Genomic DNA, 27,807 nt, shown 5'->3' with positions numbered 1-27,807 from the left:
GTGTTCCTTAGTGCAGGTTTCTGAAGCTGAGAAGACCATCCTGTATTTGTTCAAAACCTGTGATAGGAATTCAAGAAAACTGTAGAGGACCTCCTGGAAGAGCCACTTAACAACAATTTGTTCATAGATTCACCAGAAATTAAGTCTATCCATTTATAAATGAGAAGGAAAGTATTTTTTCTATAGAACCACAGAGCAAGGAATCACAGCAGTATGAATGCTATATTGAGCCGTTTTCCGGCATAATGCTGCACTCACAATATGAAGTTATCAGGATTTCTGGAAGAATTTGTGTCTGTAGGCAGCCTTCTGTCAGGATGTCACAGAAAGAGTCACATATATCAGAGGAATGGTGCTCACCAACTCCTCTTTCCTCTGCCAGAAAAATGGAAGTACCAATCTTTCATTTCAAACGCATTAATTGATTTTTTCACATCCCACAGAAAGTGAACCCCACTTAAATTTCAGCCACAGATAAAGAATGCAGTTGAATGGCTATCACTGGATTCTGCAGGACAGTGATCAGGATTCAGGGTTCATCCTAATGACTTGCTGCAAGAATTTTGACTAGTTTGTTTCCTGCTAAAAAACAATAAACAGGCTCCCACTGGAAGGCAATGAATCTGGTTAGGACAGTGAGTTGTGACAGAATTCACTGGGTAATGTTCCCATGCTCAGACCGGAGCCTTACCTGCTATTCCCCCTAAAATACTGCAATAATTACTATTAATTTTTCCATGTTTTCGTATGTGATATTTGTTTTTTCCAGGGGAAAGGTCCTGGATAGAATGATTTCGGATGGGGTTGTGGAGGTCTGGGCAGGGATTGGTAGAGACAGTTATATTAATACATAAGGTGATTTCTCACAAAACTTCATTTTATGATGCTTTTTTTTTTTTTTTTTAATTATTGCCATTCTTCGTCATGCTGTAGGGTCACAGTGGCTTGATGGGGTTTTTGGTTTCCTTTTTCTTGTGATGAAAATCTGAACTGAGTTAGTATCCACAGCATCACTCATGGTGAAGGATTAGTACTAGAGTGGTTTGGAAAATGTTCAGAATTTCAGGTTTCAAACTATGTTGATTTTCTTTTTTTTTTTTTTTTTTTTTTCTTTTTTTTTTGGCAAAAAGGAATTGCTTATTTATTTGTGATTCTAGTCAGTGTTCCAGTATCTGCTGGTGATACTTGGCTAAGTCTTAGCTGTCTTTCCTACTCAATATGCTAGTTTATTGAATTCAGTAAAACTAGCTTTTCAAATCTGTTTCTGTTTAAAATAACTAACCTCAAGAATTTTTCCCCATATTGACCAAAGGAATTTGTTTTCCAGTTGATGAAAATTGTAGAAGCAAGATAGAATTTGTTTTGAATTTCAGATTTTCTGTATTTTGGCAAAAAACTAGTGTTAATTTTTAAAATTTTCTACAAGTTAACAAAATCATTAAGAGCAAGACACAGGATATGTTTGGGGATCAGAGAGGGAAATTTTTATTTCCCAGGGTATTTTTATAGTTCAGTCAAGGACAAGATTCAAGTTAAGCACCACAAGTGAAGGGCAAAGGCAGAGAGGAAGGTGTCTTGAACAAATTCTTGCAGGTACTTCATATGATCAGACAAAAATGCCATTCTGTGCTGGAACTGAAGAAGTAAATACATTTGTCTTCAAACTAAATTAAATTTTTTTTTAAAAAAATGAACCCTCGTTAAATGAAAGTGTGAGATGCATGTGCAAGCAATGATTTTTCTGGGCAATAAATACATATTTATCGCAGTTTCAAAGCTTTAACAGAAGTTTTATGCTCTGGCAGTTTGGAAAGCAGAATTCCCTAATCACAAAGCAGGTATATCAAAAGAAGTTCATTCCTTCCAATGGCTCAACAATTTGCCTTAAGAGTCTTTCAAAACACTGTCTTATTGATATGATACTTATATTTTTCTTATTAGGTCTCAACAAAATAAACATAGCGGTGTCCTAAGAACAGCACTGATGTGTCTAATTCCTTTACTGTGTTTTCTGTTGTACTTAGGTTCAGAGGGAAATATCTAAGTCATTACTAAGCCAGCTTAATTACAATTGAGTAATACAGGCTAATAAGGATTAATCAGTCTTTACAGCCAAGGAGCTTTTCCAGCAAGTAATCTGCTCAGTCTTCAGCTGAAAGAGAATTTATTCGTCTTTCCTAGATGAATAGAAAAGCATTACCTAGTGATTATTTTTAATAACTAGACACTAAGATAAGTGTTTGGTAGCAGATATGTTTTTATAAATCACACACACACATACACACACATAAATATATACTCACTTCTGTTCCTTTGTGTGTGAAATCCTCTTTTTTCAGTTCTTGTAGGATATAACATGTCTTACTGAAACACATGGTACCTACCACTTTAGAAACCTTCAGTTTCACTATGAGTTTTGAATTGCATGAAACAAGGAATTGAGCACAAAATAAATACAAAAAACCAATGGTTTTGCTAAGGACTAATTATACTCTTCCACATTTAAAAAAACCTAACCTTTCATTAAAACTTAATCTGTTTCAAAAACTTTTTGCAAAATCTCTCCCATCCAATCCTCTAATCCCTTGGCCCTTTTCCAATCATGTGTACACATTTTATCTGGTCCTTTCTTTTTTGAGGTACATGTGATGCCCATAAGGTGCCATTAACTGCTGGTGGGGGGGGGGGGGGGGCTGCTGACTGGCTTGAAGAACCAAGCTGAAGGTGGCTGTTAGGTACCCTTTAAGACAACAAAGAGATGGGAGGAGAACAGACCATCTCTCTGGCCTTCATATAGGTGATAAGGACACTGGGATTACAGTAGGAAGGAAAACTCAGTGCATTTCCTTTTTAAAGGTCATGAGTGCCAGTGAAAGGTTTGCTTTCAAAATAAAAGCTCAAATAGGACAGCAAGAGGGTTATGGAAGGGCATGTTTTTTTGATCATTCTAATTTTGGATGTTCTTCATAGCTCTGTTATTTTTCTTAAAATAACAGTTCAAACCTTCTCTGTTCTCTTTGTAGTGTTTAATGATTGTGCATTGTAGGTGGAAAGATATATACCCAAAGTGTTCTTTAAGGACTCTACACTCTATCAAACATTGCTATTTTACTACAAAATCCTTCCTAATATGTATATTATTCATTTTTTCTTTCTGTCCACCCTGTCTCTTTTAAAAGTGGAGAGAAAAAAAACCAAACCCTAAAACTTCATGACATTATTTGATAATTTTCCAGAGGAAAAAGTATTTAACACATAGGATTTCCACAGTACCAATAATGCGTTATTTTAATTTGCATTGGCAGATATGGGATAGACAGGAAACAGGGATGGAGTGATAGGACTTCTATAAACAGGGATTAAAGTGACTCCACATACTTTATAAAGGCAGGGACACATCCATGGTTCCAGCCTATGACATGAGATCGCCTTATCCACTTAAGAAAAGGAAGAAATTTGTCTAATTGTCATCACCTCACAGCAGTCTAATCCCAAATCTTGTTCTCAGCTGCACCCCAGATATTTCAGAATTATTTCAGTGCAACACAGATGATATCAGAGAGAGAATTAAGTAGGCTGCTTAGGATGAGAGTTGTTTAATTGAGTAATTAATTGAGCTGGCCAATCCATCATTAATTCCAATGCCTAGTAAGGGCAGGATCAAATTGCATTTCCACCCAGTCTTCTGGCACCAGTTACACCTTCTTCTACTACGTGTGCTGCAGATGTCACCATTACATCCAAACTGATCTTGTCAGCCCTGAGCTTTGAGCAGGGTCTGAAAACTCAGGATACCTATGCCCAAATACTGTCAGGAACCAAGTCCTGTAAGAATACTTACATGTAACTGAATACACACTGACAACATCAAATTTAGGGAAAAATACAAGAGCCACAAGACAGGAGACTGATTAATTTCCCTCCCATGGAGTTTGGACCCACATCTCTAACCTCTTAGAAGAGTGCCCTGCTTAAAGCCTGTGCTGGTCTCTCTGATCTCCTTCGGCTGGAGCTGGGCCTTTAGAATAATAAAAGTGCAAGTGCCAAGGGGCAGGGAGCAGAGGGAAGTCAGATGTGATTGTTAGGGGCTGCAGACTCCAACCCTCTGGATTCTGGACTTCTCCCAGGCGTAACTTCAGGTTACCATCTGTTTGCAGGAAGTTTTTTAAGATGCCTGAAGATCAGGCTGGAAAGTTGACATAATATGCCTTCCTGTTTCTTGTATTCTTTCCAGGACCAGTGTCTTGGGTTAGCTACACTGCTAGCCTGAGTGACATGCCTGCTTTTACATCCCCCTGTACCTCTCCAGGAGCTCTGATTCCCCTAAGCTACACTTTGCTACACCTAGGCTAGGTTTTTGCGGAGGAAGAGTGAAAGGCGAGAGGTTGGGCAGGGGGCCCCTGTGCTGTGGGCAGGGAAGGGACCGGGCTACACTGTGGACCCGGAGGCCTGCCAGCAAGCAGGTGGTCCCTGTCACTTGCACTCCAAAGTAGCTTTGAATTCCATGTCAGTACCAGCAAATCAGGCAGATGCAGGTGCTCAGCTGAGGACATAAAATCTTGGTCCGTTTACGCACTTTAAACCATATAATTTGCTGTGCCTTGCAGGCTCCCATCATGTGTAGCTGTAGTTTGGGATGACTTTGTGTAAGCAGGTAACATTTCAGAGTCTGTTGACTTAACATTCATTTCATTATGCAGGTTGCCTCTGTGTTGCTGATCATTTTAGCAAATAGAATAGAGAAATAGAGAGGGAGTGAACAACAGATGGAATACAGAAATGAAGAGGGAAGAGAAGGACTAAGAAAACTCATGAAGAGGAAGAAAAAGAAAAAAAAGGAGAAAGAAGGTTAAGAAAAAGAAAAATAAAGATCCAAACCACTACTGTAAACTATACTCAAAAACTACTTTCTTCGTGACCTGAAATGACTAGAGAGGTCCACAGGGCTAAGTACTGCTAGACACATTGCCAGTAAGCCCCTAGGGTAGATGGTCTGTGGGTAACCCAGACATACTGCTCTGTCACCCTCACCCACTCCCTTGTTAGGTGGCAGAAGAGAGAGTGGTAGAGAGAATGGTAACAAAGGTGTCCTTAAAGTAAGGACAGGGCACACATAAAAGCAACAAGACGGATAGCAAACAGTTTGCTAAACTGACAACTAAGAGCTCACACTGGAGAGAAGAAATAAATCTGCAGCTACCTCACTACAGCATCTGTCAACTTATTTTTGGTTTAAATTGAATCAATGCAATCATGGAACACAAATTATGCCATAAACCCTATAAACACATCTGATGCCACAAACAGTACCCCAGCTTTGGCAGGCTGCATGGTGGGACTGCTCCAGACTTTCAGCAGAGGAAATCTGAAAATCTTGTTCAATACTTTCAGTAATTATCAAAGTAAAAATTATCTGTAAGTTATGGAAAAGTGAATGTGTATAATTTTGATACTATTTTAAGGCATTTCCTCTATTATAATGAATACCAAAGTAACTATACCCCTGTGAAAGTGCTCATAGTGTCCTGCTCACTAAAAATGAATTCAAAGAATGAAACAAAGGAATACAAGTTACACACAAATCCAAGATGATTTCAAAGACAGTGCAGACAAATGGGTATGTTCGACTTCTGTATTTCTCAGCTAATATACAAAAAAATTATGCAAGTTAAAATATTAAATTTGGAAGAAGCAAGGACAATGCAGGGCGACTATTTCTACTACACAGTTTCTTGTGAGAAGATCCATTGCTTTGTATTGGTGACGCCTCCCAGACAATATTAATGCAGCTATGCTGGATAGGAAGCCCTTAGACCAGAAGGCATATCTAAAATGACTGAACTTCAAACTAGAAGCTAGGATGATACCAAAATAGCAAATGAAGGGAAAAAAAAATAGGATGTCCTTGAAAGTTCATTACTTGTTGTATCTGTTTACTGTGTCATGTCAAGCTGTCAGATTTTTAATCTATCAACTTCCTTTGGTTTTCATTAAGCTTGTCTGCAAAGGTTGCCACCTGCTGACATATATTCTGAAGATACAAATATTTCTTCGTTTGTTTGAGGACTAGATGGCTTCCTACCTCATTGGGCCACAGAACCCATAACAAATAATAAGGCAAACTGTGAGAAGTGCTTTCAGATGCCATTGGAAGTCTTCCCACAGGCCTTAGTGAGGTTTGATTATGTCCTGTGAAGAATTACAAAGGTTTTATTTTACAAAGCATTCACTGAGAAAAAAACCTCACATTTGTTGAAGTAAAGAAGAAGTTTTTATCCTGAAGCCTACTACCAGCACATGAAGGTAATTTCCCAGGGAGAAGTGAAAAGACAGTGATCTTCTTAGTACTATCATACTAATGTAGGAAGAAAAAAACCTGATCTAGTCCACTTCTCATTTTCAGTCATTCCAGATCATGTTCGTGAGCAATTGCTTACTTATTTCCAATTCCAGTTCTATTAGTGATGATAATCCAAAAAGGGAAGAGGAATATATATAGTACTTACCATTTAAGCAGGCATATCCCTTGTAAAAGGCATGGGACAAGAAACCTTATCTCCACAGACAATTAAGTTAATGGTTAAATCATGGACTTCATTTGACATCTCACTTCAGTGCTCGTGAGACTGAGAAAACAAGTGTTTGTAGAAGTAGTATTGAAAAGGATTTGACTAAACTCAATGACTGTTATTCCCAATTCACGTTTGTTTTTCTAAAAACTTCCACTATATTTGTGTCTCCTCATGAACATCTGGACTCATTGATTTTGGATATTTTCTGCAAATCAATATTTATTTTTACAAGGTAGTACAAATTTCACAAGGTAGTCCAAATTTTTTCTTCTCCAAGCTCCAAACTATGACAGAAGTGCTCTTTTCATTTAAAACATAAATAATCTTTTAGGTTAACTTCAAATATTGTAGTGTAGAAACTTGAAGCCTGATTTGGGTGTCTTAATACTTAGTTATGCATGCACATAATAGGCACAGAGTTTATATACTCAGATTGAATTTGTTAGCATACACTCCATAAGTGTTAATGGGGTTCATTTTTCAAAATGTTCTGCTTGAAATGTGAATATTTACGCCTGGAGAACATGGATGGGAGTACACCTTTTACTGGCTTCCCTAAAGAATGGGATGGTAGGTTTGACACTGAATTTAGAGAAATTCTGCTATGGGCATGGACATGTTTTATTATCTTCTGCCTAGAATGATTCATGCTTTCATTGAAGGAAAATAGCAGGGAAAATTGTTAGGAGGGATCAGATTTGTACTAGCCGAAAATACTTGAGTACCAGTAATGCACATTTTCATCCTAGTACAGGTGATCTTGGCATTTTCAAAGTCTGACAAATAAGTTAAAGCTGTCTAGATTCAGTGGGGAGCACTTCACTGCTGAAATGAAATTAATTCAGTATAATAAAATCCCTCAGTCAGATCCTGAGACAGATGCAAGTTTTGCATAAATAGCAGATGAGAGAAAACTTTGTAAATAATTTGCTGCTTAGTTCAACAGCTGTATAACTGAATACATTTAAAACCAAAACATATTTGGAAGGGCAGACTGAGAGCTCATTAAACCTATTAAGATAATGATAATTATCGCCATAATAACAGTTGACAAGGATCAGTGATTGAAAAAAAACCCAGGTGGTTGTTCAATAAAGCTGAAGTACACCATCTAATAGTGTTGAATTTCTCAGGAATCCTTACCACATCCAACAGAAAGAGCTGTTAGTTTTAATTCTTTGCTTATAGACGTCCATATTTCAGGCCTCAAAAGGAGAGCAGAATTACACTCTGACAGGGCATGGTTTCTTCAGTTCTACATGTTCATTCAACCATGGAATTTCTCAGCCAGAAAAGAGAAGCTGTTTGGCCAATTTGGCCCCTTTTTGACTTACTCCACTTTGTGTATTTCATCTGAAAGAGCAAACATAAGTGCAAACGTCCTAATAAGGTAACCCATTAATCTTTGTCATATCTCTTTCACTCATCTTAGCCTTATTTTTGGCTTTATGATTGTGTTGCCCAGGAGAAAAATCAGAACAGTTTTTCTGATTTTGATAACTGTTCTGATAAGAACAGTTATTCAGTGTTTAAGTTGGAGAAACTTCATAACCTCACATTTTTACGCTGGACATGTTATTAGTCTATAGACAGAAAGTATTTTTGTCCAGGAAGCAGAATCTTGATTCTACTGAATTTTTAAGAAAGTTTGCTGTTGACTCCAGTACTGGATATCGACTGGAGACTGTAACAACCTATTTGCTTGTGGAGCGAATAGCATAATTCACATACTTGCTCTAATCCTTTGGCTTAGAAATGAGTGGACATGAGAAAGTAAATGGTGATTTATATTCTGCATTAAACTCTCTTCCTCTTTCATGGAAGTTAACAAGAATATTAGCTGCTGCATAGATACTCTATTTCAGAAATTCCTCAACAATGATCTCAACTCACTCTAACTTAACTTTTCTTGTTTTGAAAGGGCAGGAAGAGTTAATTCGTAGTTCTATTCTTCAAAATACTGTATTTCCATTTACATAAAGAAATAAAATTTGAGGATGCTTGTCTCTTCTACAGAAAGTGACTTTAGTTCTGGAGTGCTCAGTTTAATGGGCTGTCTCGTGTGTAAGGACCGATACAGCATGGAAATCTCTGTCGCAGTGAGTTTCCAAACTAACTTTTCAAACCTAGTAGCTTATCTATTACTGATAAAAGATAGAATTTTCTATGACCATTCAATGTTTAGAATCACACTACATAGCACTACATTTTAAATAATAAGTTCTTCAGAAAGAAAGAAGTTTGAAGTTCTTATATAGGAAACACAAAAGGTCCCTAGGTGATATTTGAATGTAAAAACATGTAAATAAAAAGAAATATTAAAATAATGCAAAAAAAATTAAATTCAAACTCCTTGGTGTTGAGTATTAAAATGACATCTGCTACTCCAGGGTCAGGTAGAAAAAGAGTACTGTGGACCTGTACTAAAACTTTGAAGTTCTCTGCTGAACTTATTTAAAGAACAAGGGACTGTTCCCTAATTATATTTGCATTGGGGTCAAACCTGTTGTCTCTTCTGTGATCTCCTCAGAACTCATGTTTTTGTGGAATTAAGTTCTGGACATAGTTAAGATCATGCCTCCATTCAAATTAGCAAGGCTTTGTCATCAGAATGAAAGAAGAAATAATTAATGTATACATTATCATGGTGGTTTCAGGGGTAGAAAAACCAGCAAGGTGATCCATATATAGACTTCTCCTTTCCTTTAAAGTCCTCTTGTGTTGGATTATACAGCATACCTCTGATTGTGCTGGTTGCTGACTATGAACACTTTTCCTTGTAGGATTGGTTCTGTGATGCCTGTAGCTGTGGCCAGTGGAATAAGCCCATATGCTCCGTGAAAGCAGTCAAAGGTTAGTAGTGCAAGGAAAATGTTTCTTTCTAGTAATTTCAGGGGGTTCTACAGCTCTGTGTTCAGAAAGAGTGAAACTTTGCACAAAACTGTGTGTGGAAGAGGGGAGTAACTGGCAGCCAAGAAACAAAAAAGCAATTGGAAAAACTCACTGTCATTTCTGTGTGCTTTTGGCAGCATTTCAGTAATCCAACAAAAGCAGTAAATAACATAGCTGGGTCCTCAATTGCTATGCACTTTCTGAAGAATTCTGTACCCTTATTGCTGGGGGAAAATGAGATAAATTTGAAGATGTTTGAGGCACATACTTTACAGGGAAGTTTTTGATCTATAAGCATTGTGTCCGAATTGTATAAGTTTACTCTGCTAAAAATGATTTTTAAAAGCAATTTTTTTCTTTTGGAAAGAAATCAATATTTGGAGGGATTTCTTACCCCTTCTCCCTTTTTAAATAAGCCAAACCTTTGTACCCAAAGAGTTTTCAAGATCTAACTGTTCCTTATTTTGACTAGGGAGCTAGGGTGACAAGGAAACATTAGGATAAATATCCAGCAGAGATTCTCTCTGATGAGACATACACACATATATTACATATATATGTATGCATGCACACAGACATCATAGTGTGCAGTTTTGGGTACCATGGTATATGAAGGATATAAAAGAAAATGGTGAAGGGCCTTGAGGGGATGCCATATGGAGACCAGTTGAGGTCATTTGTCCTTTTCAGCCTGGAGAAGAAGAGACTGAGGGAAGACCTCATTGCAGCCCACAACTTCCTCAGGAGGGGAAGAGGCAGGGCAGGTAACAGTCTCTTCTCTCTGGTGACCAGTGACGAGAATTGAGGAAACAGCCTGATACAGAGTCAGGGGCCATTTGGTTTGAATATCAAGAGTAGATGTTTCACACAGATGGTGGTTCACACCTGGAAGAGGCTCCCAAGGGAAATGGTCACAGCACCAAACCTGACAGAGTTCAAGAAGCATTTGGACAACTCAGGTTGTCTCAGGCATATGGTGTAATGCTTGAGGGTGTCCTGTTCAGGGCTGAGAGTTGGACTTTGATGATCCTTGTGGGTCCCTTGCAAATAAGGATATTCCATGATTACTTGACTTGATATTGTGTGTATATATGTGCACTATTTCCAGTCAGTGCGCTAGCAACTGAAAGTAATATTGTGGTATAATTATGATTTACTTGTCCAAGTTGTAAGCAATTATTTTACCTTTTCCCTCTATCCAATGTGATTTTTGAGTCATAAGTTTAGATATCTTTCAATTTTTCCTTTAGTTAGTCCTCCTTCTTTGTGAGTTGTTTGATCCTTTTTTCTAAACTTTCTGTCTTAGAGTTTTGTCACTGAGCCTTTATTTTCACACTTTTATCTCAAAGATAATTTCTGAGTCTACAGTCTTAGAAAGAAACAGTCTGTTTACAGAAAGTTTTTAAAGATTCCTTCTCTTGCCCATGGCTTAACTAGGTCACAGAGATGTGCTTTCATCTATCTTTGGAAGAAGGCTTATCCAGCATGGAGCTTCCTGAAATAGAAATAGGAGTGTATTTAGTGCTCCACTCACCTTCATGCTCTCCACCCAGCATTTCCAAGAATGATGTTATAAATAGAATCAACATGTCACAGATGATAGAGGAAAAATGTGTGTAGTTTTCCAGCCTAACCTTTGCCTGGTTGGCTAGATACACGCACACAAACACACACAATTGTGTAAGTGCATCCCTCAGGAGGGCTACATGGATGTCACGAACTTATGCAGAGACAAAATTGGAGAGGCCAAAGCCCAACTCGAACTAATCCAGCTACTCCCACCAAAAAAATAACACAAAATGTTTCCATGTATACATTCACATGAAAAAGAGAGCCAAGGAGAATCTTCATTCTTTGTTGGATGTGGGGTGAAACTTAGTGTCAAATGTTGAAGAAAAGGCTGAGGTACTTTGTGCCTTCTTTGCTTCAATCTTACATAGGCAGACCAGTTGTTCTCAGGGTGCTGAGGCATCTGAGCTGGAAAACAGAGACAGGGAATCAAATGAAGCCCCCATAATCCAAAGGGAAATAGTCAGCAACCTGCTACAGCACTTAGACCTGCAGAAGTCTGTGGGACTGATGGGATCCACTCAAGAGCAGCAAGGGAGCTGGTGAAAGAGCTCACCGAGCTACTTACCATAATTTACCATCATTCCTGGATGTCTGAGGAGGCCACAGATAACTGGAGGTTGGCACCTACAAGAAAGGTTGGGAGGAGGGTTGTGCTCATCCTGAGCTCATCCTGAGTGCCATCACTCAGCTTGTATAGAACAGCTCAGCAGGGACTCAGCCAGCACACGTTTGTGAAAGGCAAGTTCAACTTCCCCAACAGGAACTCCTTTTATGACTCACTCAGTGGAAGAGGGAAAAGCTATGTGATCTGTCTTCCTGGACTTTAGCAAACCTTCTCACACCATTTCCCACAGCATTCTCCTGGAGAAACAGACAGCTCATGGCTTCATGGGTGCACTGTTTCCTATATAAAAAAATGCCAGGATGCCCTGATCTGGAGAGTGGTAGTGAATGGAGTTACATCCAGCTGGCAGATGACCACCAGTGGTGTTGCCCAGGGGTCAGTACTGGGCCCAGCCCTATTTAATATCTTTATTGATGAATGTGGGGATCAAACTTGCTAAGTTTGGGGATTACTCCAAGCCGGGTGGGAGTGTTGGTCAGCTGGAGGGCAGGAAGGCTCTGCAGAGGGATCTGGACAGGCTGGATCATGGGCTGAGGCCAGTGGTGTGAGGTTCAACAAGGCCCAGTGCTGGGTCCTGCCCTTGGGTCACAACAAGCCCAGGCAGTGCCACAGGCTGGGGCAGACTGGCTGCAAAGCTGCCCACAGGAGAAGGACGTGGGGGTGCTGCTGACAGCAGCTGAACATGAGCCAGGGTGTGCCCAGGTGGCCAAGAAGGCCAATGGCATCCTGGCCTGTGCCAGCAATAGTGTGGCCAGCAGGAGCAGGGCAGGGATTGTCTCTCTGTGCTTGGCACTGGTGAGGCCACACCTCAGATGCTGTGTCCAGTTTTGGGCCTTTCACTCCAGAAAGACACTGTGGTGCTGGAGCATGTCCAGAGAAGGCCAATGGGTCTAGTAAAGCATCTGGTTCACAAGTCCTGTAATGAATGTCTGAGGCAGCTGGGGTTGTTTAGCCTGAAGAAAAGGAACTTCAGGGTTACATCATCACTCTCTACAACTGCCTGAAAGGAGGTTGTAACCAGGTGGGTATTTGTCTCTTCTCCCAGGTAACAAGTGACAGGACAAGAGGAAATGGCCTCAAGTTGTTCCAGGGAAAAAAACTCTTCACAGAAAAGGTGGTCAAGAACTGAAACAGGCTTCCCATAGAAGTAATGGAGTCACCATCCTTGGAGGTATTTAAAAGACTTGTAGATGTGGTACTTAAGGACATGTTTTTGTGGTGGATTTGGCAATTAATGTCTGGGCTTGATGATCTTACAGGTCTTTTCTAATGAAAGTTTTCTGATTCTATGACTCTAGAAGGATGAGAGAAAAGGTAGCAGCCTTATTTAAGATTAACCAAAATTTACAGCCAATGTTTTAGATGAACCACAAATTCAGATGAAGTTCCCTGTAGGATCGGTGGAATATAAAATTTTGCCAGGAGAAAATTATTACTGTACCTCATCACATCAGATATGCTCAGAGCATTTTTAGGTGTCAGTTACTCTGGAGTCCAAGGGGTTTTGTTGACATCAGTTCTATATTTAGTTTTATAGTGGTTATTTTGCCCACCTGTTTAGAAACAAACAAATAAACAAACAAAAAATCTTAGATAAAGCCTATTAAACTGAGTGTAATTTGGAGGGTTGTCAAATGTCTTTCCTCCCCCAGATCTGCCAGGCAAATATCTCTGTGATTAAAACAAAGAAAATAAATTAATCTCCCCCTTCTTATTACAATACAAAGTGCGAGCAGCCAGGAAACATGGCGCAAAACCTGATGGTACACAGTGTCCTTAGATCACTTGGCCATTGTTTTCTCTCACAGCAGCACATGTTAATGATACAAAGAAGTTTAACAATTTTTGGCTTTGGCTTTTCATGTCACAACCATAATAAATGTGCATGTTATTGTTTGTATTGCCATATCCTTTAGATACACCGCCAATTTCTAGAGCCTGTTCATGCACAGCCAAGGACAGAATTTTGCCTACAAACAGACTGACTGAACAAAACTGGGCAGAAGCATTGCCATACTGGTTCATCTGTGAAGTAGTGTGTCACAGTACAGGATGTTTATGTTGTAAAAATGTTGTGTGGGTCAAATCTGCTGCAGGAAGACCAAAGCTTTTTTGCTTTTCACTTACCAATTTAATTCTCCTTTAAAAGGCCTTTGTCCTATATGGACCTAAGAAATCCTTAGTTGTATTTATTTACAAAACCCAACAACCTTCAAAACAATAAAATGGTCAATAGATTGTTAAATCCAGAAGAGCATGAATAAATAAACAGATTTGGGTTTTCTTTTGCTTATTTTAAGGAATTTGGGCCACAGAGAAGAAAATTGAACATGATGAAGAATGAAGAAAGTTTTAATGTGGACAATACCCGAGCATCTCCCTTCTCCCTCTGCCTGCAGCCACTCAGCCCCGTTACAAAGCCACACAGAACAACGCAATTTGATGAAGAATTCAGAACACACCTGTCGCATTTCCGCTATGGTCCTCCTCCTCTTGAAAACATGGAAACATTCCAGGGGTCCTTGGAAGGAGGGTCTCGCAAACGCAAGAGTGTGCCAACAAAAATGCCTCCTCCCATCACCCTTGAGGATTCCTCATCATCACCAGATCGACCTGAGGATCACAGCGACAGAGGCTCTTCCAGTGTCCCCTTGGTGTTCCAACAGCCAGCTCAGCCCAAGTGCAGTTCCCAGATGATTGACCTCTGCAACTTTGGTTTTCAATTCTACAGAACTCTGGAGCATTTTGGAGCCAAGCCCATTAAGCAAGAACCAGCGAAGCCTAGCATGGCATGGCCCAGTAGCCCAGCATTCATGCAGGCTCCTTACCCTTATTATCCTAAAGTCCACCCTGGCTTAATGTTTCCTTTCATTGTACCACCAAACTTTCATTTCAGGAACCCTTTTCAAATGAAAAGACCTCCAGAACCACCCTTCAGGAGGGCTGAAGTAAGAGAAAGTGGTGAAAACAAACAGAAAGTGGAAAGAGTAGATGTCAACCTTCAGATAGATGACAGCTACTATGTTGATGTGGGAGGTGAACAGAAACGCTGGCAATGTCCCATGTGTGAGAAGTCCTATACATCCAAGTACAATTTGGTCACCCATATCTTGGGTCACAGTGGCATTAAGCCTCATGCTTGCACCCGATGTGGCAAGCTTTTCAAGCAGCTGAGCCACTTGCACACACATATGTTGACACACCAGGGCACTCGGCCGCACAAGTGCCAGGTGTGCCACAAGGCTTTTACTCAAACCAGTCACCTTAAGAGACACATGATGCAACACAGTGATATCAAACCTTACAACTGCAGGATCTGTGGCAGGGGATTTGCCTACCCCAGTGAGCTGAAAGCACATGAGTCTAAGCATGAGAGTGGACGAGAGAACATTTGTGTGGAATGTGGTCTGGACTTTCCAACTCTGGCCCAGCTGAAGAGACACCTAACTACCCACCGTGGCCCCATACAGTACAATTGCACCGAATGTGATAAGACCTTCCAGTACCCAAGTCAGCTGCAAAACCACATGATGAAGCACAAAGACATCCGCCCATACATCTGCACTGAATGCGGCATGGAGTTTGTGCAGCCCCACCACCTGAAGCAGCACTCCCTGACTCACAAGGTAAGCCAGCTGTCCCCTCGCATCTGAAGGTACTACAAGGATTACAGGCAACGAAAGCTACACAAAAGCAGGTACCTCCTCAGAAATGTGGTCTCTTGCCAGCTGCAGAGGCTTACACAGAAACTCCAGCATTGCTGGCAGTCATATCAGCCAGATGTCTTTGTCAGCCTTAAGAAAGTACATGCAAACCCAACTTTGTTATAAGCAGGAATTCAATTAAACCCCCTGTATCACTTCCCCAAACTGGATTCATATCTCTCTGTTTCTTGTGGCTTTTTTTGGAATGACCTTCTGTAAAATTTTGCAGAGCTGTATAACCACCCCCAATCCCAAAATTTTAAAAGATTTTTTTACTTACTGAAAGCCAGTTCTGATACTTTGTTCCCTTAATTAGGAAGTATGAGGGTTTGCAGTGGACTGTAGCAAAAAAAAAAAAAAAAAAAAAAAAAGTATGTTATTCCTCATCAGATTTTGAAGAATTATTATAATGAGACATTTAAAAAACAAAATAACCCTAAGAAAAATTCCCCTGTGTGCATATGTTATCCAGAACACCAGTTAATAGAAATGGACAAGCAGGATCATAATAACAGCCAATTCATATCAAGTGACAGTCTTGCCTCTGCCAACAGTGGTGACAGCAGGGTCAGCTTAGGGTACAAGAAAGCTTTGGAACTTTTCCAGAAAGATTGCTTTCAAAAATAGGAAAAATGCAATTGTTCCATTCAAGAAGCTCTGAAAAAATCCTTTTACTTCAAAAAAGTTTGCTTCCAGATTTGCATATTTTTCCTTTCACATCTGAATTTTGGCTTTTACATGAAGACCATTAGAAATATAGAAAGCTACAGCCCTTGAGTCTTATAGTCATATACTCTTTGAAAAATGCACAACCTCTACTTTCACATTTGCTTTTTCTTTTCTGCTTCATGCTTATAATTTATGTTCTTTCTGGAGATTCCCTGCTCTTAGGATTTACCATGCAAGAGTCCACTAATTGAAGACTTGGTAGGTGTTTTTGTCACAGGAAATCAAATGCTCCTGAGCCCTAAGAAATCTTCTGCTTCGTTGTCCACAGACATAGGTGGATTCACCATGAATATAATTTATAGTACTTAGCTGAATAAATGTAGCCTCATATCAGATGAAAAGACCTTGAAACTGCTGGTGATGTTCAGTTTTAGCTTTGTAATTAACTGTGACCACTGACAGGCATTTCACATCTTTTTAAAGAAGGGCTGTGGAAGGAGTAATTGCTCTCAGCTCCTCAATAGTAAATCCTTATTACCTTCAGCAAGTTAAACTTTTAAGCTGTTTAGTAGCAAATTCTTTGATTTTCATAGTATCTAAATCACTGAGAAGCTGACAGATCACATGGGTGTGAGTAAGAATATTGAGTTATGCAGTAGTAAATTGAGCGGAAAGCATAAAAAGTGATAGAAATGTTCTATAAACCTCATATAAAATGAAATAATTCCATAGTGGATACTGAAAATCCCACCAAGAATAAGCAGGTTTTTCTCTCTGCAACAAGTGTGAGATGTATAATCAATACTTTACTTTAGCAGCAGAGCAGGAGAGGGAAGCTCTGACACTGACTATGTCTGATTTATTTGAAAACAGACTTCATTATGTCATTAAGCTTACATTTTGTTTTACTTCTCTGCTTCTCAGAAGCTTGTAAGAATTTGTCAGGAGAAAATACCTTGAAAAATGTTAAAAGTGAAATAATTTATTATCAACTTTGCTAATGCAGAATGAATAATCCCTAAGTTGCTGTACTGATGATTAAATTACCTAGAAAATTTTCCATCTACAGAATTTTTCTTTTCTTTCAGGGTGTGAAAGAGCACAAATGTGGAATTTGTGGCCGGGAATTTACTCTGCTAGCCAACATGAAGCGACATGTCCTGATCCACACCAATATCAGAGCCTATCAATGCCATTTGTGCTTCAAGAGCTTTGTGCAAAAGCAGACTCTCAAGGCCCACATGATTGTTCACTCTGATGTCAAACCCTTTAAATGCAAGGTAAGTACATTTGGTGGCAGAGGTATTAACCAAAAGTATATTTCTCTGATATTATAATCTTATCGTATGGTAGAATTAGAAAAACAAAACTTGCTAACACATACTGCACTTGTATTCAAAAATTAACATAAACCAGTCTGATTTTATTTCTTTATCCAGGTTCTGCTTATGTAGCACAAAATAATGGAGATAAATTCCTGTGGTTTACTCCCTTTCCCTTCAGGATCATTTATCCTCACAGAAGTTTTGGGGTTTTTTTGCCCTGTGGTTGTTTAAGTGCCACAGACATTTGAGGACAATAAACATATCTGACATTTGCTTAGTACAACCATCCAAACAGAAGTTTAAGTGCTTAATAGCTTGAAACACTGACAAAAAGCAGAAATCAAGTCTTGCACCCTGCAGAGGATCATGAAAAAGTAGGACCCACAATTTCACACAGCGATGCTATGCAACAGTTCAAGAAAGGGGTCAGAAAAAACCACAGCAAAATAAAACTACAGAAGGGATTTGAATGAATCAAGAATTGGAATGAATGAATCAGACTGGAATTCAAGTCAGGATACCAGTATGCTAACAAAACAGCCTCTGAGACCACCTGGCCTTTCTAAAATCCTGTGCAAATTCCAGTTTGCCGCTTCCCCCCAGCACTGGAGGCTGGCATTCCCATTCCATCCTCTCTTCTCCTCCCTCCCCATAAACCTTTAAGACTTTATTGACCTTGTTTACTTCTAATGTATTTCTTATGAATTATTCATATCTATATTCTTACTCAGTATTGGATGCTACAAAAGTTCTTTTGCTGCCTATCTGGTTCATTACTGTAATCATTCTTTGTTAAGTCAAAGGCTGTAGATTTTTTCTCACTTTAATTTGTTCTAAGATGGCTGTAAATAGAGTGGAGCATATTACCCAGCTTATGCGCAAGTAACTAAAGACTGATTTGGAAGCAATTTCTAGAACTCTTTCGTTCTACATCTTTATGGTATTGAATATTTTCTTAAAAGGAACTTCTCATAAAGAAGCAGAGATGGATGACAATTTTTAAAAGGAATTATTTTGTCTTGAAAAAAATGTAGATTTTCAAAATGCCATAGGAATATATGATATTCAGTGCAAGTTTTAGTAAGAAATGTCAAATGAGTCTTTCTGACATCATAATTTTTTCTTTCTTGACTTCAAAACATTTTACTTTGAAAAATGAGCAGCAAAGTCTTCCAACTTCAGTACTTTGTTTTATTTTAATTTATGTCTTATGAAAGTAATATGTTGTGCAGTAGTGCTTACATTACTCTATGTTGATAAAATAATTTCTTTTACTGAAATTCTAAGGGTGTAACAAGTCAGGTATGCTGCAGGTTTTCATTCTTTGAGAACATCTGCAAACCGGCCTTGTTGTTCCCATTTGGTTGAAGTCTTTCCTTGACTCTTGAAACTTCAGAAAAGAATCTGAAATTTCGGATGAGATTTTGTGGGTGCAGCATGTGGATCCACATGACTTTTTGGGTACGTGCAGATTAGCTGGAAGGTTGTGTTCAGCTCACTGTTTGATGATGACAGACTATTGAAACTTGGAGAGGGCAATAGTTGGAACTGGGAAATGGAGTATCACCAGTATGTTTTCCAGACAGTAACAAAAGCTCTACAGGAACACCTGTTTTTCTTATTTTTTTACTTTTCTGTCCCCACCCAGTGTTCCAATGAGGAAAGAAACAAGTAAGCATAGTGAATCTGTTTCTCATATGTCTGAAGGGGTATGAATCAGCATCAGTGCCCCTGACAGTGAAGATGGCAACAATAAGCAGACACAGAATCAGGAACTGCTTTTTTTGCATTAGGAACATCCCAACATTACCTCTCTGACAAAGCCCCTGAAGACTCTTGAAAGCAAATATTTCTGGCTGGTACTTGGAGGGTTAAGGCAATGACCAGATAGCAGCCTTTTGGCACCAAGCTCCTCCTCAGCAGAAGGAAGGATATAGCTGTATGAACAGCCTGCTTAACAATGGCTCACATGTCCCCAGGGAACCGCCTGCAAATAGATTTCATCTTGCTTTCTCTTGTACTTTTCAAAGCTTCCTGTTTTCTCACGGTCCTTTTGGACAGTTTACAGTCATTCTCCCTCTCCTTCTTTCTTTGAGGAAAGGAACACCCTTCTTACGAAGAAAAAAAAAGAAGAAGAAGAAGAATGCAAGGGAAAGAGAGCACAGCAGTAGCCTTTATACTTCACCACATGCAATGGTTTTCTTTACCTTTTTCTCACAGCAAAAGAAAACATGAGCTTTCCTATGTGTCTAATCACAGCTAAGCACGTATTATCAGAAGTCAGGGAGTGGCAAATAGTTGTCCCTTCTGTTTCCTCACCCAGCTGCAGCCTGGATCTCTGTTTGATTTTCTGCTGAAGAGTGAACTTGTCTGTAGCATTTAAAGGCCTGATCCCATGTTGCCTTGTTTATTTCTGTTAAAGAAAAAAAAAAAACAAAAAACAACAACTGAGGAGTTATGAAGGTAGTCCAACAACTGGTGCAACAGCACCAATTTGGATTTGTAGAGAAAGGTTCAATGAGATTTACCGTTGCTTTTAGTGCTGAAGTAATCAATGTTTCAGACCTCCAATAAAGGATGCAATAGATTTTTCTTCAGCCCAGACAAATATCTGCAACAGATGTTTTGAACACCACTTTTTTCCCCATCTAAAAATGTGGTTTTTAAACAGGAGTCAAAATCAAAGAAAATATGAGAGAGAAGTACTTTGAGAAGAAACAAAACTGGTGACAAATCTAGAAGGATGATACTTCATGTGCTGGCTTAGGAGGAAAAAATCTAGGGTGGAACTAAGGAAGACTATTCTAGCAAACTATACTGAAGTCCATTTCACCAGCCAGTGCAACTATGTCTGTTCAGCAGAATTGCAGCTGAGTCGTTCTCTTCAAGACTTTAATTTTATTTTGTCTAACATTTTGTTGAACATTATTTTGTTAGATAGCCTAACAGAAAGTCCACAAGTAAACCATGTTGTTCCTGATATCCCAAGTTCTCTTGCCTAAATCTTTCATCTCCCTGAGTGCTATAGTGTGCTGGGTTCTGCTGGAGCTCCTCCCATGCAACTGTCCCAGGTTCATCTTTCACACTCTGCTCACAAGCCTGTCACGTCAGAGAGAAAGAAACTCTTGTACAGTCTTCTAGTTTGATCTGCAGACTCAAGCTCTTCATTGAGCATTACCTGTGTACTCCAGCTAGAAGTGAATTGCAGTCTCCCAGAATACAAGTGAGAAACCTACTTTCTTTTACATGTGGATCATAGATATTCATCTGAAAGATGTTTCGTGCCTTTTTGAAATTACCAGTAAAACAGAGATTATGCCACAGAGACCCATCATTCTGAAAAACAAGTTTCCTATCTGCATTTCTTTAATTTTCCTGCCACACCTCTGCACTCTAGTACCATTTCCTCATGTCCTCAGAGGAGATTTCAGGACAAGAACACATTATATATCTCGAAGATGTGCCTGACTCTGGGAAATGGAAAACCGATCAACTTTATTCAGACAAAGAACTTTTATGCCATAAAGAAATAACTTTTACCAAGTCCCTGTCTTTTCAGTAAGAAGAAAGAGGAACAAATACTGCCTGGACAGAAAGCAACTAAATGCTCCTTCTAAATAAATTTTAACACTTAAGACCTTATAAAGATAAGCATTTGCATGCAGTACTGAAGCTACTCATCTACTCAACATAATTTTCCTTGGTTGCCAGTTCAGACAGAGAAGACCTAGATATAGGAAAGCAAGTTCTGGTGATAACATATGTCAGCCACAATACAAGCAGATACCAGAAGCCTTCAGCAAAGAGGCGTTAGAGAGATATTATTGTTGACCTTCTTGTAACGAGAGTAACATTGACGTGTTACAGGTTGTTCCAGCAGCTGTCAAAGATACCATCAGCCGCTGTTATACCTTGCAAATTTTCTGTGCTCATTAGTAGTCTCAGTAGATGAGAGTCTACTCCTCCCAGCACTTTCTGAGGTATTTTGTGGTTCCATAATTTCTCTGAGTGTAAATAATCCTGCATATTAACTTTCTTTGAACATGAAGAAGACAGTATTATTTCCTCAGTGGATAGATGACCTTTGGAAGCAGCTATCTTACTTTTAAAAATTAGTTACTCACTTTCAGTGGCTATTCTTTTTTTCCACCAACTGTCTTTTCTAACACTATCCTGATAAATTTATTTGCTAGAGTTTACATTTTAGTAAAATCACAGACAGAAAAACACAAATAATTTTTGTGAAAAGCAAATGAATGTTTTCAGACTCTGTCTTTTTGCAGCTCTGACTCAGCTTTAGTTTTTATTTTAAAACAGTAGACCTGCTAATTTTTGTAATAATGAACTGATTCAATTTTCCCTCAAGGGAGGTCTTAAAACACAAAGCATACAGTACTGCTTTTCCAAGGATCCTCTTGTTATTTACATTTCATTCAGATATTGCAGGTGATGACTTTCTGAATTTACATCTGCAAGTTCTGTATCAGTTCTTCTGCAATACCACATAAGTAAAATTTGAATCAAAAAAATCAAAAACCAAAAAAATCTGTTGGAGTATTAGTAATTTCTATTTATTAATTGTCTGCCAGATGGTTACCCTGGTAGATGAAGGTTTCAGTTACTCAGTAATGGTGACTCTGGTTCATATAGTAATAAGAATAATTTTAAAAAATTAAAATCCAACGATAAAACAAGTCAGGGAAAAATAAAAATAGAAAGCAAGCACAGAAGTTTGCAGAGGATGGAAATAGCCACTTGAATGGGAATACAATTATAAATCCTGATAAGGAAAGACCAGAAGACAAGTAAGATTGGATGCCTGTAATAGTGATGTCAAACTCTCATGTCTTAAGAATACATGAGAGTCCAGACTACAAAAGGACCCATCTAAATAAACAACAATGAATAAAACCCACCAGTATTGTTCCATCAAAGGAAAAATTGCACGATCAATGGCTTGAGCTGGCAGGAACATGCTTCAGGGAAAGCTGAGTCATTCTTGCAGCCTCATGACTGTTTAAATTGCAGCTTACTCACCAGAGACACCGAAACATGGGAGTTGATAAACAAATGATGAAAGAATCAGGGAAAAAAAGGGGTGAGCAAGAAACACAGAAAAACAAGGAATTGCTTTTTCTAGCTTTAAGCAAAATGTGCAGCCATTTAATTTCCCTTTAAAATGAAGTAATATTCTGCTTGACTGTTTCACAGAAACCCTTAATTGGTTTTATTTTATAATTACACTTCTGCCTGACATTGTATTTGATTAAAGGCTAGATGTATAAACTACAAATGGAATGGTTCATCAGGGCAGAAACTTTTATTTTGAATCTCATTCATGTTAAGAGCCTTCCAGATTACTCCCTTAAGTCTTTCCCCTCCTTGCAACAACATTGACTGCTTTTGGGGAATCCTGGACTATGTGTGCTGGTCACTAATATTAAAAAATGTCAGCAGTTCAGAGTGCCTTAGATACTCAACCATATGTTTTTGCCTGTAGGATTTTTGATGGAACTTTGAAAAACATATTGCAGCCAAAAATGCCACAGTTTAAGTTGAGAAGTGTAAGTCCTCTTTCCTTTAAAAATGTTGTCCTTGAAAATACTGCTTCAAACTAATAATTTTCATTTTTACCATTTTTACAGCTGTGTGGAAAGGAGTTCAACAGAATGCACAATTTAATGGGACACATGCACTTGCACTCAGATAGTAAGCCGTTTAAGTGCCTCTACTGTCCCAGCAAATTCACCTTGAAGGGGAACCTAACCAGGCACATGAAAGTCAAACATGGGGTCATGGAAAGAGGATTTCACTCTCAAGGTAATAATTTTCAGTGAGATTATTCTCTGTGAGATCTGAATATGCATATCAATAAACACAAATAGGCTTTGTGATACAGATCCACAAACCTGTGCCATAGATCCAATGCTATTGCAAGAAGTAGAATCCCATAAGCCTGTGAAGTTGTTATTAGGTATATTACTATAGCATTACATGGCAGCATTACATGTCCCAAATAAATCATAAATTAATCCTAAATTGACATTAAAAAAAATCTGAAACACTTATGGCCCTTTCTCATGGCTAATTGGATTCCAGTCTGGAACAGGGATGGAATCCTCAATGGGTCTACATCCAGGAGCCCTGTCGTTCTGTACTATATTGGCATAGCTGGTGTCACATGAATACCATAGGCTCAAGATCCCATTTACAAGGAAGCACATGTGCAGGAGGGGATATTCCTCAAAGTATAAGTCTCACAGTATAAGGATTTTTGACTACTGAGGGCATCCTGCAAAACATTTCCTGTCTGCCACCTACCACATATACTTCCTGAAGTCATTCTCATGAGTGTAAACAAATCAATGCTATCTAAAGAAGTGGGAGAATTAGGGAGAACTTTTTGAGGGCTTGGGTATCCAAGATACCTTTTTTAAGATTTTGCAGATAAATAATTCTTTAGTGGGCAATTCTTTTTCTTGGCATTCATCATATATTTAAACTTTAGGGCAGCTTAGCACATGTGTAAAACACTTACTGTAATGACATTTGGTGTAAAAGTTATGACGATCCTAATGGCTAATGAAATAAGTATTTTTTCTGTAAATCTCCTACAGCATCATGCTAGTTAGACAATTGCTTGTAATTGGAGATTGCCTAAGAGCTTTTCATTGTGCAGGGATTCTGCAGCCCTTGAGGCTTGTCAGTTACAAGAAAATTTGTGAGGTCTGATACCTGTTAATGAATCCTTTTAACAAATATGCCTTGTTGCAAAATAACATCTGCGCAAATTTAGTAATACTGCATAGATCCTTCAGAAACTGGATTCAATTACTGAGGGGAAAATAAAAAACAAAAAACCAAAAGTGGGTAAAATAGTGACTTTCATAGGTATTTGCTATTGGGTGAAATCCTCACTTTGTATTGTCACTAGTCTTCAATGAAGCTGCCTATGCCTGCAGTATCTGATTTTTAAAAATATATCCTGATGATGTTCAGAGCATTTTTGAGTCCACAGATGCGTCTTTGATAATCTGTATTTCCAGGAAGAGGGAAGACACTGACAAATACTAAGACAAACCAGATCCAGGATTAGATGCTTATTTATATACACTGCTCAAAATCATCATCTGTTTATAATGATTTCCTCAAGCTGAAGCACTTTCTAGTGCATAGAGCTTTTCAGTTGATTGTTTCTCAGTGGATGAAAGAGGAAAATTTAAGGACAGTCATAGACTGCTGAGACTGTTGTCTTTTAATTTGTAAAGTACTAACTTTGAACCACGGTGTCCGTAGAACAAATACACTACCATGTTTTTAGTCTCTTCCACTCCTCTGAAACATAAGATAAAAAACCTGGGACTTGGATTATGGACTGTGATGCTTTCAATCCAAGTTTTATTTTAGAAAAAGAATAGGAAGGAGGAAGTGAGTAGGTTGATTGGCAAAATTCAGTTTACAAGAGGCCAGACCATTTCACTTTTCTTCCCAGCTGCATAATCCAGAGAATATGGCTGTATAAAACAATGTTTTGTGTGTCCTAACCTGGCTGTGAAATATATACAATAGCACTTCTTTTTGCAGCATCTCAAAGGAGATGCCATGACATGTAAACAGTGAAGTACTTGGAGATAGCTGGATGGAAGACAAAGGTAAAAAATGAAACACAAAGACACCTCAGATTTTGTTTTTTAGCCATGTATCAAGTAGTAAAATTTCCTGTATAAAATTTTTTTCCTTTTCTCCTCCCCTCAAACCACTACAAGGTTTTGGAAGAGGAAGGATTGCTCTGTCCCAGACAAATGTCTTGAGAAGCTTGGAACAGGAAGAGCCATTTGATCTTTCCCAGAAAAGCCAAGGGAAGGGAATCTCATTTCATTCTGATGGTGAGAGTGCCAAGGGAAGCTCATGCCAGGAAGAAGAGGAAGACAACTGCTATGAGGTGGAGCGATACAGCCCTGCCATGTACCATCATGATGACAATAAGCTATACATGGCTCAAGATCTCTCTGGCAAACCTGAGTGCATGACGAAGGACTTCAGAGAGTCCTACTGCAATGAGAAGGAAGAGATGTTAAGTGAGGGAGGACTGGGGAAGAGAATAGGAAATTCAGACAAAGAGGAGAGACATGGAGAGGGAGAGCTTGCAAACAACAAAGAACATCTCAGCTTTAGATCCTTTGAAAAGGCCAGACTTGGTCACTCTCTCTCTGATTACTTGTATTTCAAGCACAGGAGCAAGAGTTTGAAAGAATTGCTGGAAAGAAAAATGGAAAAACAAACAATGCTTATAGGCATTTAAAATGGACATTTAAAAACAGCTGGAAAATGGTAATCAGGTAGATTTTAACGTGAATTGTAAGCTACTGAAGCCTGGAAGTCTGTAGTAGTATTTAGAAATAAATAAGCCAAATTATTAAAAATAATTTAGGGTAAAACACATACATTAAAAGAATAAATCAGCTTGAGGCCACCAAAAAAGGCAATAGATATTGAAAAATAACACTTTAATATTTATCCATTTAATGTATAACAGACAATGGGTTGGGTACAGAAGTTTACTTCCTATTATATGGGGATAGATTCTTACATGCAATTTTCTACTTAGCAGAAAGCAACATACTTTAGCATCTGATTTATTATCTGACTAAATATATATGAAAACTTCTAACCATATGCCTCAAAAATATCTGAAAATGCGAAGTATTTCACATTACAAGCCAGAGTACTAGTAAACATGGCATGCATGAAAATGTGATTGACATTCAGAACTAACATAGTCCAAATACTTTGATTTACTGAAGTGACTCTCAGTGCAACTACTTACAATGAGAAATGTGAAACAAAATAATAAGAAAAATGAATGTCTTGGGAGGCAGTAAAGGACAGTTCTTTAAGGCTTTGAAAGGACTGGAATTTATTACAAAAGCTAATTCTCTGGCACATGGAATATTCGTGCTTTGCTGTGTTTCAGCCAGTATGGGAGCATTTAGAAATTCTTGAAGTGAAATAGCATAGAATGTGTTGACATTTTGTTCTACTGGCTGCTTGGACCAATACATGTACTGGGCGGCATCAGCATGCAGCATTCACAATCTTGCCATCATTACACATAACACAGTATGAGTAATTTAATTGAAAAAATTGTGGAGCTTTACCATTTATCTCTTCAGTCTATCGTCACTAGTAATGATAATTTTGGAATAGACAGATCTGGTCAATTTTTGTTTCAGAAGGTAAAAGCCATCCTTATAGAACAAGCAGTACATCACAGAGGAAAACCTTCCTCTTAAAGTCAGAAAACTTCTCTCATTAAACACTTCTTGAGCAGTAAGCTGCAGGCCTTTCAGACAAATTTCACTCATGCTGTTTTTATGGAGTCAAACTCAGCTTTTCATCCTCTGATTCCCATACAGTTATAAGCTTATAACCAACAAGAGAAAAGCATATTCCATTAAACTTTTCATTAATTACATTAATACTTTGAACAGCGTATTAGTTCCTGCATCTTCAAGAAAGACAAAAAGCAGCCTTGCATCATCCTGTTGCTTACGTGGAAATAAAAATTTATCACAAAATTTGTCCTATGTCCTTTGGACATCCCAGCTCATAAAGTTAAAATCCATATATATGGTACATCTCTTCCAAATATTACTACCTTCTTCACTTACTGCCAAGTTCTTGATTTGAAATGCATTGTAATCATGCTCTCCCTACAGCAAGTTATAATTAGATATAGTCATCTACTTTTATGGCTTGCTAAGACAAGTCATGTAGCTGCAGCTCTCTGCACCTATAAGAAAACATCCACCTCTCAAATTAATGATCCTCATGCCTACCAGTTAAGCAGCATTCACAAGGCAAAGTCCTTATTTCTCATGTAATTGGGTTTGTGTAGTCCAAGGCTACAAGCAGTGTTTTCCTTTTTCAAGGCTCAAACATGGCATAACATATGCAGAAATTCATGCTGAAAAAGCTGTTGATAAAAGAAAGAGTAACATCCAGGTGACTCTTCTAAATTAACTCTATGTCTGATGTGCATATTTTTAAAACAAAAATGTTATGCCAAATTGAACCGGAAGGTAGATCGCTTTAGAATTTAACAAGTCTTTGAGGTGTATTTTAGAGGTACATGGTCATGTTTCTTCAGGGATTAACTCTTCTATCATAAACATTCCTCTTCCTTGCTTTAGCTGTAAGATGATGCCTATTGAAAAAAAAGCCATCTTTCTTTCAAGGAAGACATTGTCGTCAAGCAAAAAAGTTAGGAAATTTTTAGAACAATGAGTGTAACTGCATTATTTCTTAGACTATAGGGGAAATGATTGGGTAGAAATTCAGCATGATCTAGTAGAAGGTCCCTCAGAAATGGGAGCAGCTCCTTCAGTTAACTTCTTGGCACTAGCTTGTCTCTACCAGACAAAAGCTCCCATTTGAGCATGTGTACA

At 38.5% G+C, this 27,807-nt stretch overlaps 1 protein-coding gene and 1 long non-coding RNA gene across 5 annotated transcripts in view; one reads left to right on the top strand and one right to left on the bottom strand.

Moving 5' to 3' along the window:
• Nucleotides 1–26,030, top strand: part of ZNF366 (zinc finger protein 366) — a 31,757-nt gene extending 5,727 nt beyond the window's left edge. For 2 of the 3 annotated variants that reach the window (XM_038124602.1, XM_038124603.1), the window contains 6 exons: nt 9,356–9,425; nt 12,707–12,832; nt 13,962–15,287; nt 17,123–17,314; nt 23,005–23,179; nt 25,126–26,030. In XM_038124602.1, the coding sequence (XP_037980530.1) occupies nt 12,812–12,832; nt 13,962–15,287; nt 17,123–17,314; nt 23,005–23,179; nt 25,126–25,661 (2,250 nt within the window). In that variant the 5' untranslated portion in view covers nt 9,356–9,425; nt 12,707–12,811 and the 3' untranslated portion in view covers nt 25,662–26,030. Of the gene's footprint in view, nt 1–8,588; nt 8,672–9,355; nt 9,426–12,706; nt 12,833–13,961; nt 15,288–17,122; nt 17,315–23,004; nt 23,180–25,125 lie in introns of all 3 variants that reach the window. The other variant, XM_038124604.1, reaches the window with a different exon arrangement.
• Nucleotides 9,432–14,259, bottom strand: LOC119695666. Of its 2 annotated transcripts, XR_005255330.1 has the most exons (4): nt 14,124–14,259; nt 13,103–13,214; nt 11,602–11,660; nt 9,432–11,441 (listed from the first exon to the last, which is right to left on the bottom strand). It is a non-coding gene; the product is annotated as an uncharacterized LOC119695666 (long non-coding RNA). The 2 variants fall into 2 exon arrangements; XR_005255329.1 differs by lacking the exon at nt 13,103–13,214.
• Nucleotides 26,031–27,807: the final 1,777 nt, after the last annotated feature.

The sequence above is a fragment of the Motacilla alba genome, chromosome Z, assembly GCF_015832195.1.
Source record: "Motacilla alba alba isolate MOTALB_02 chromosome Z, Motacilla_alba_V1.0_pri, whole genome shotgun sequence".
Taxonomy (NCBI): domain Eukaryota; kingdom Metazoa; phylum Chordata; class Aves; order Passeriformes; family Motacillidae; genus Motacilla; species Motacilla alba.
This window is presented reverse-complemented; position numbering and strand designations above follow the sequence as displayed.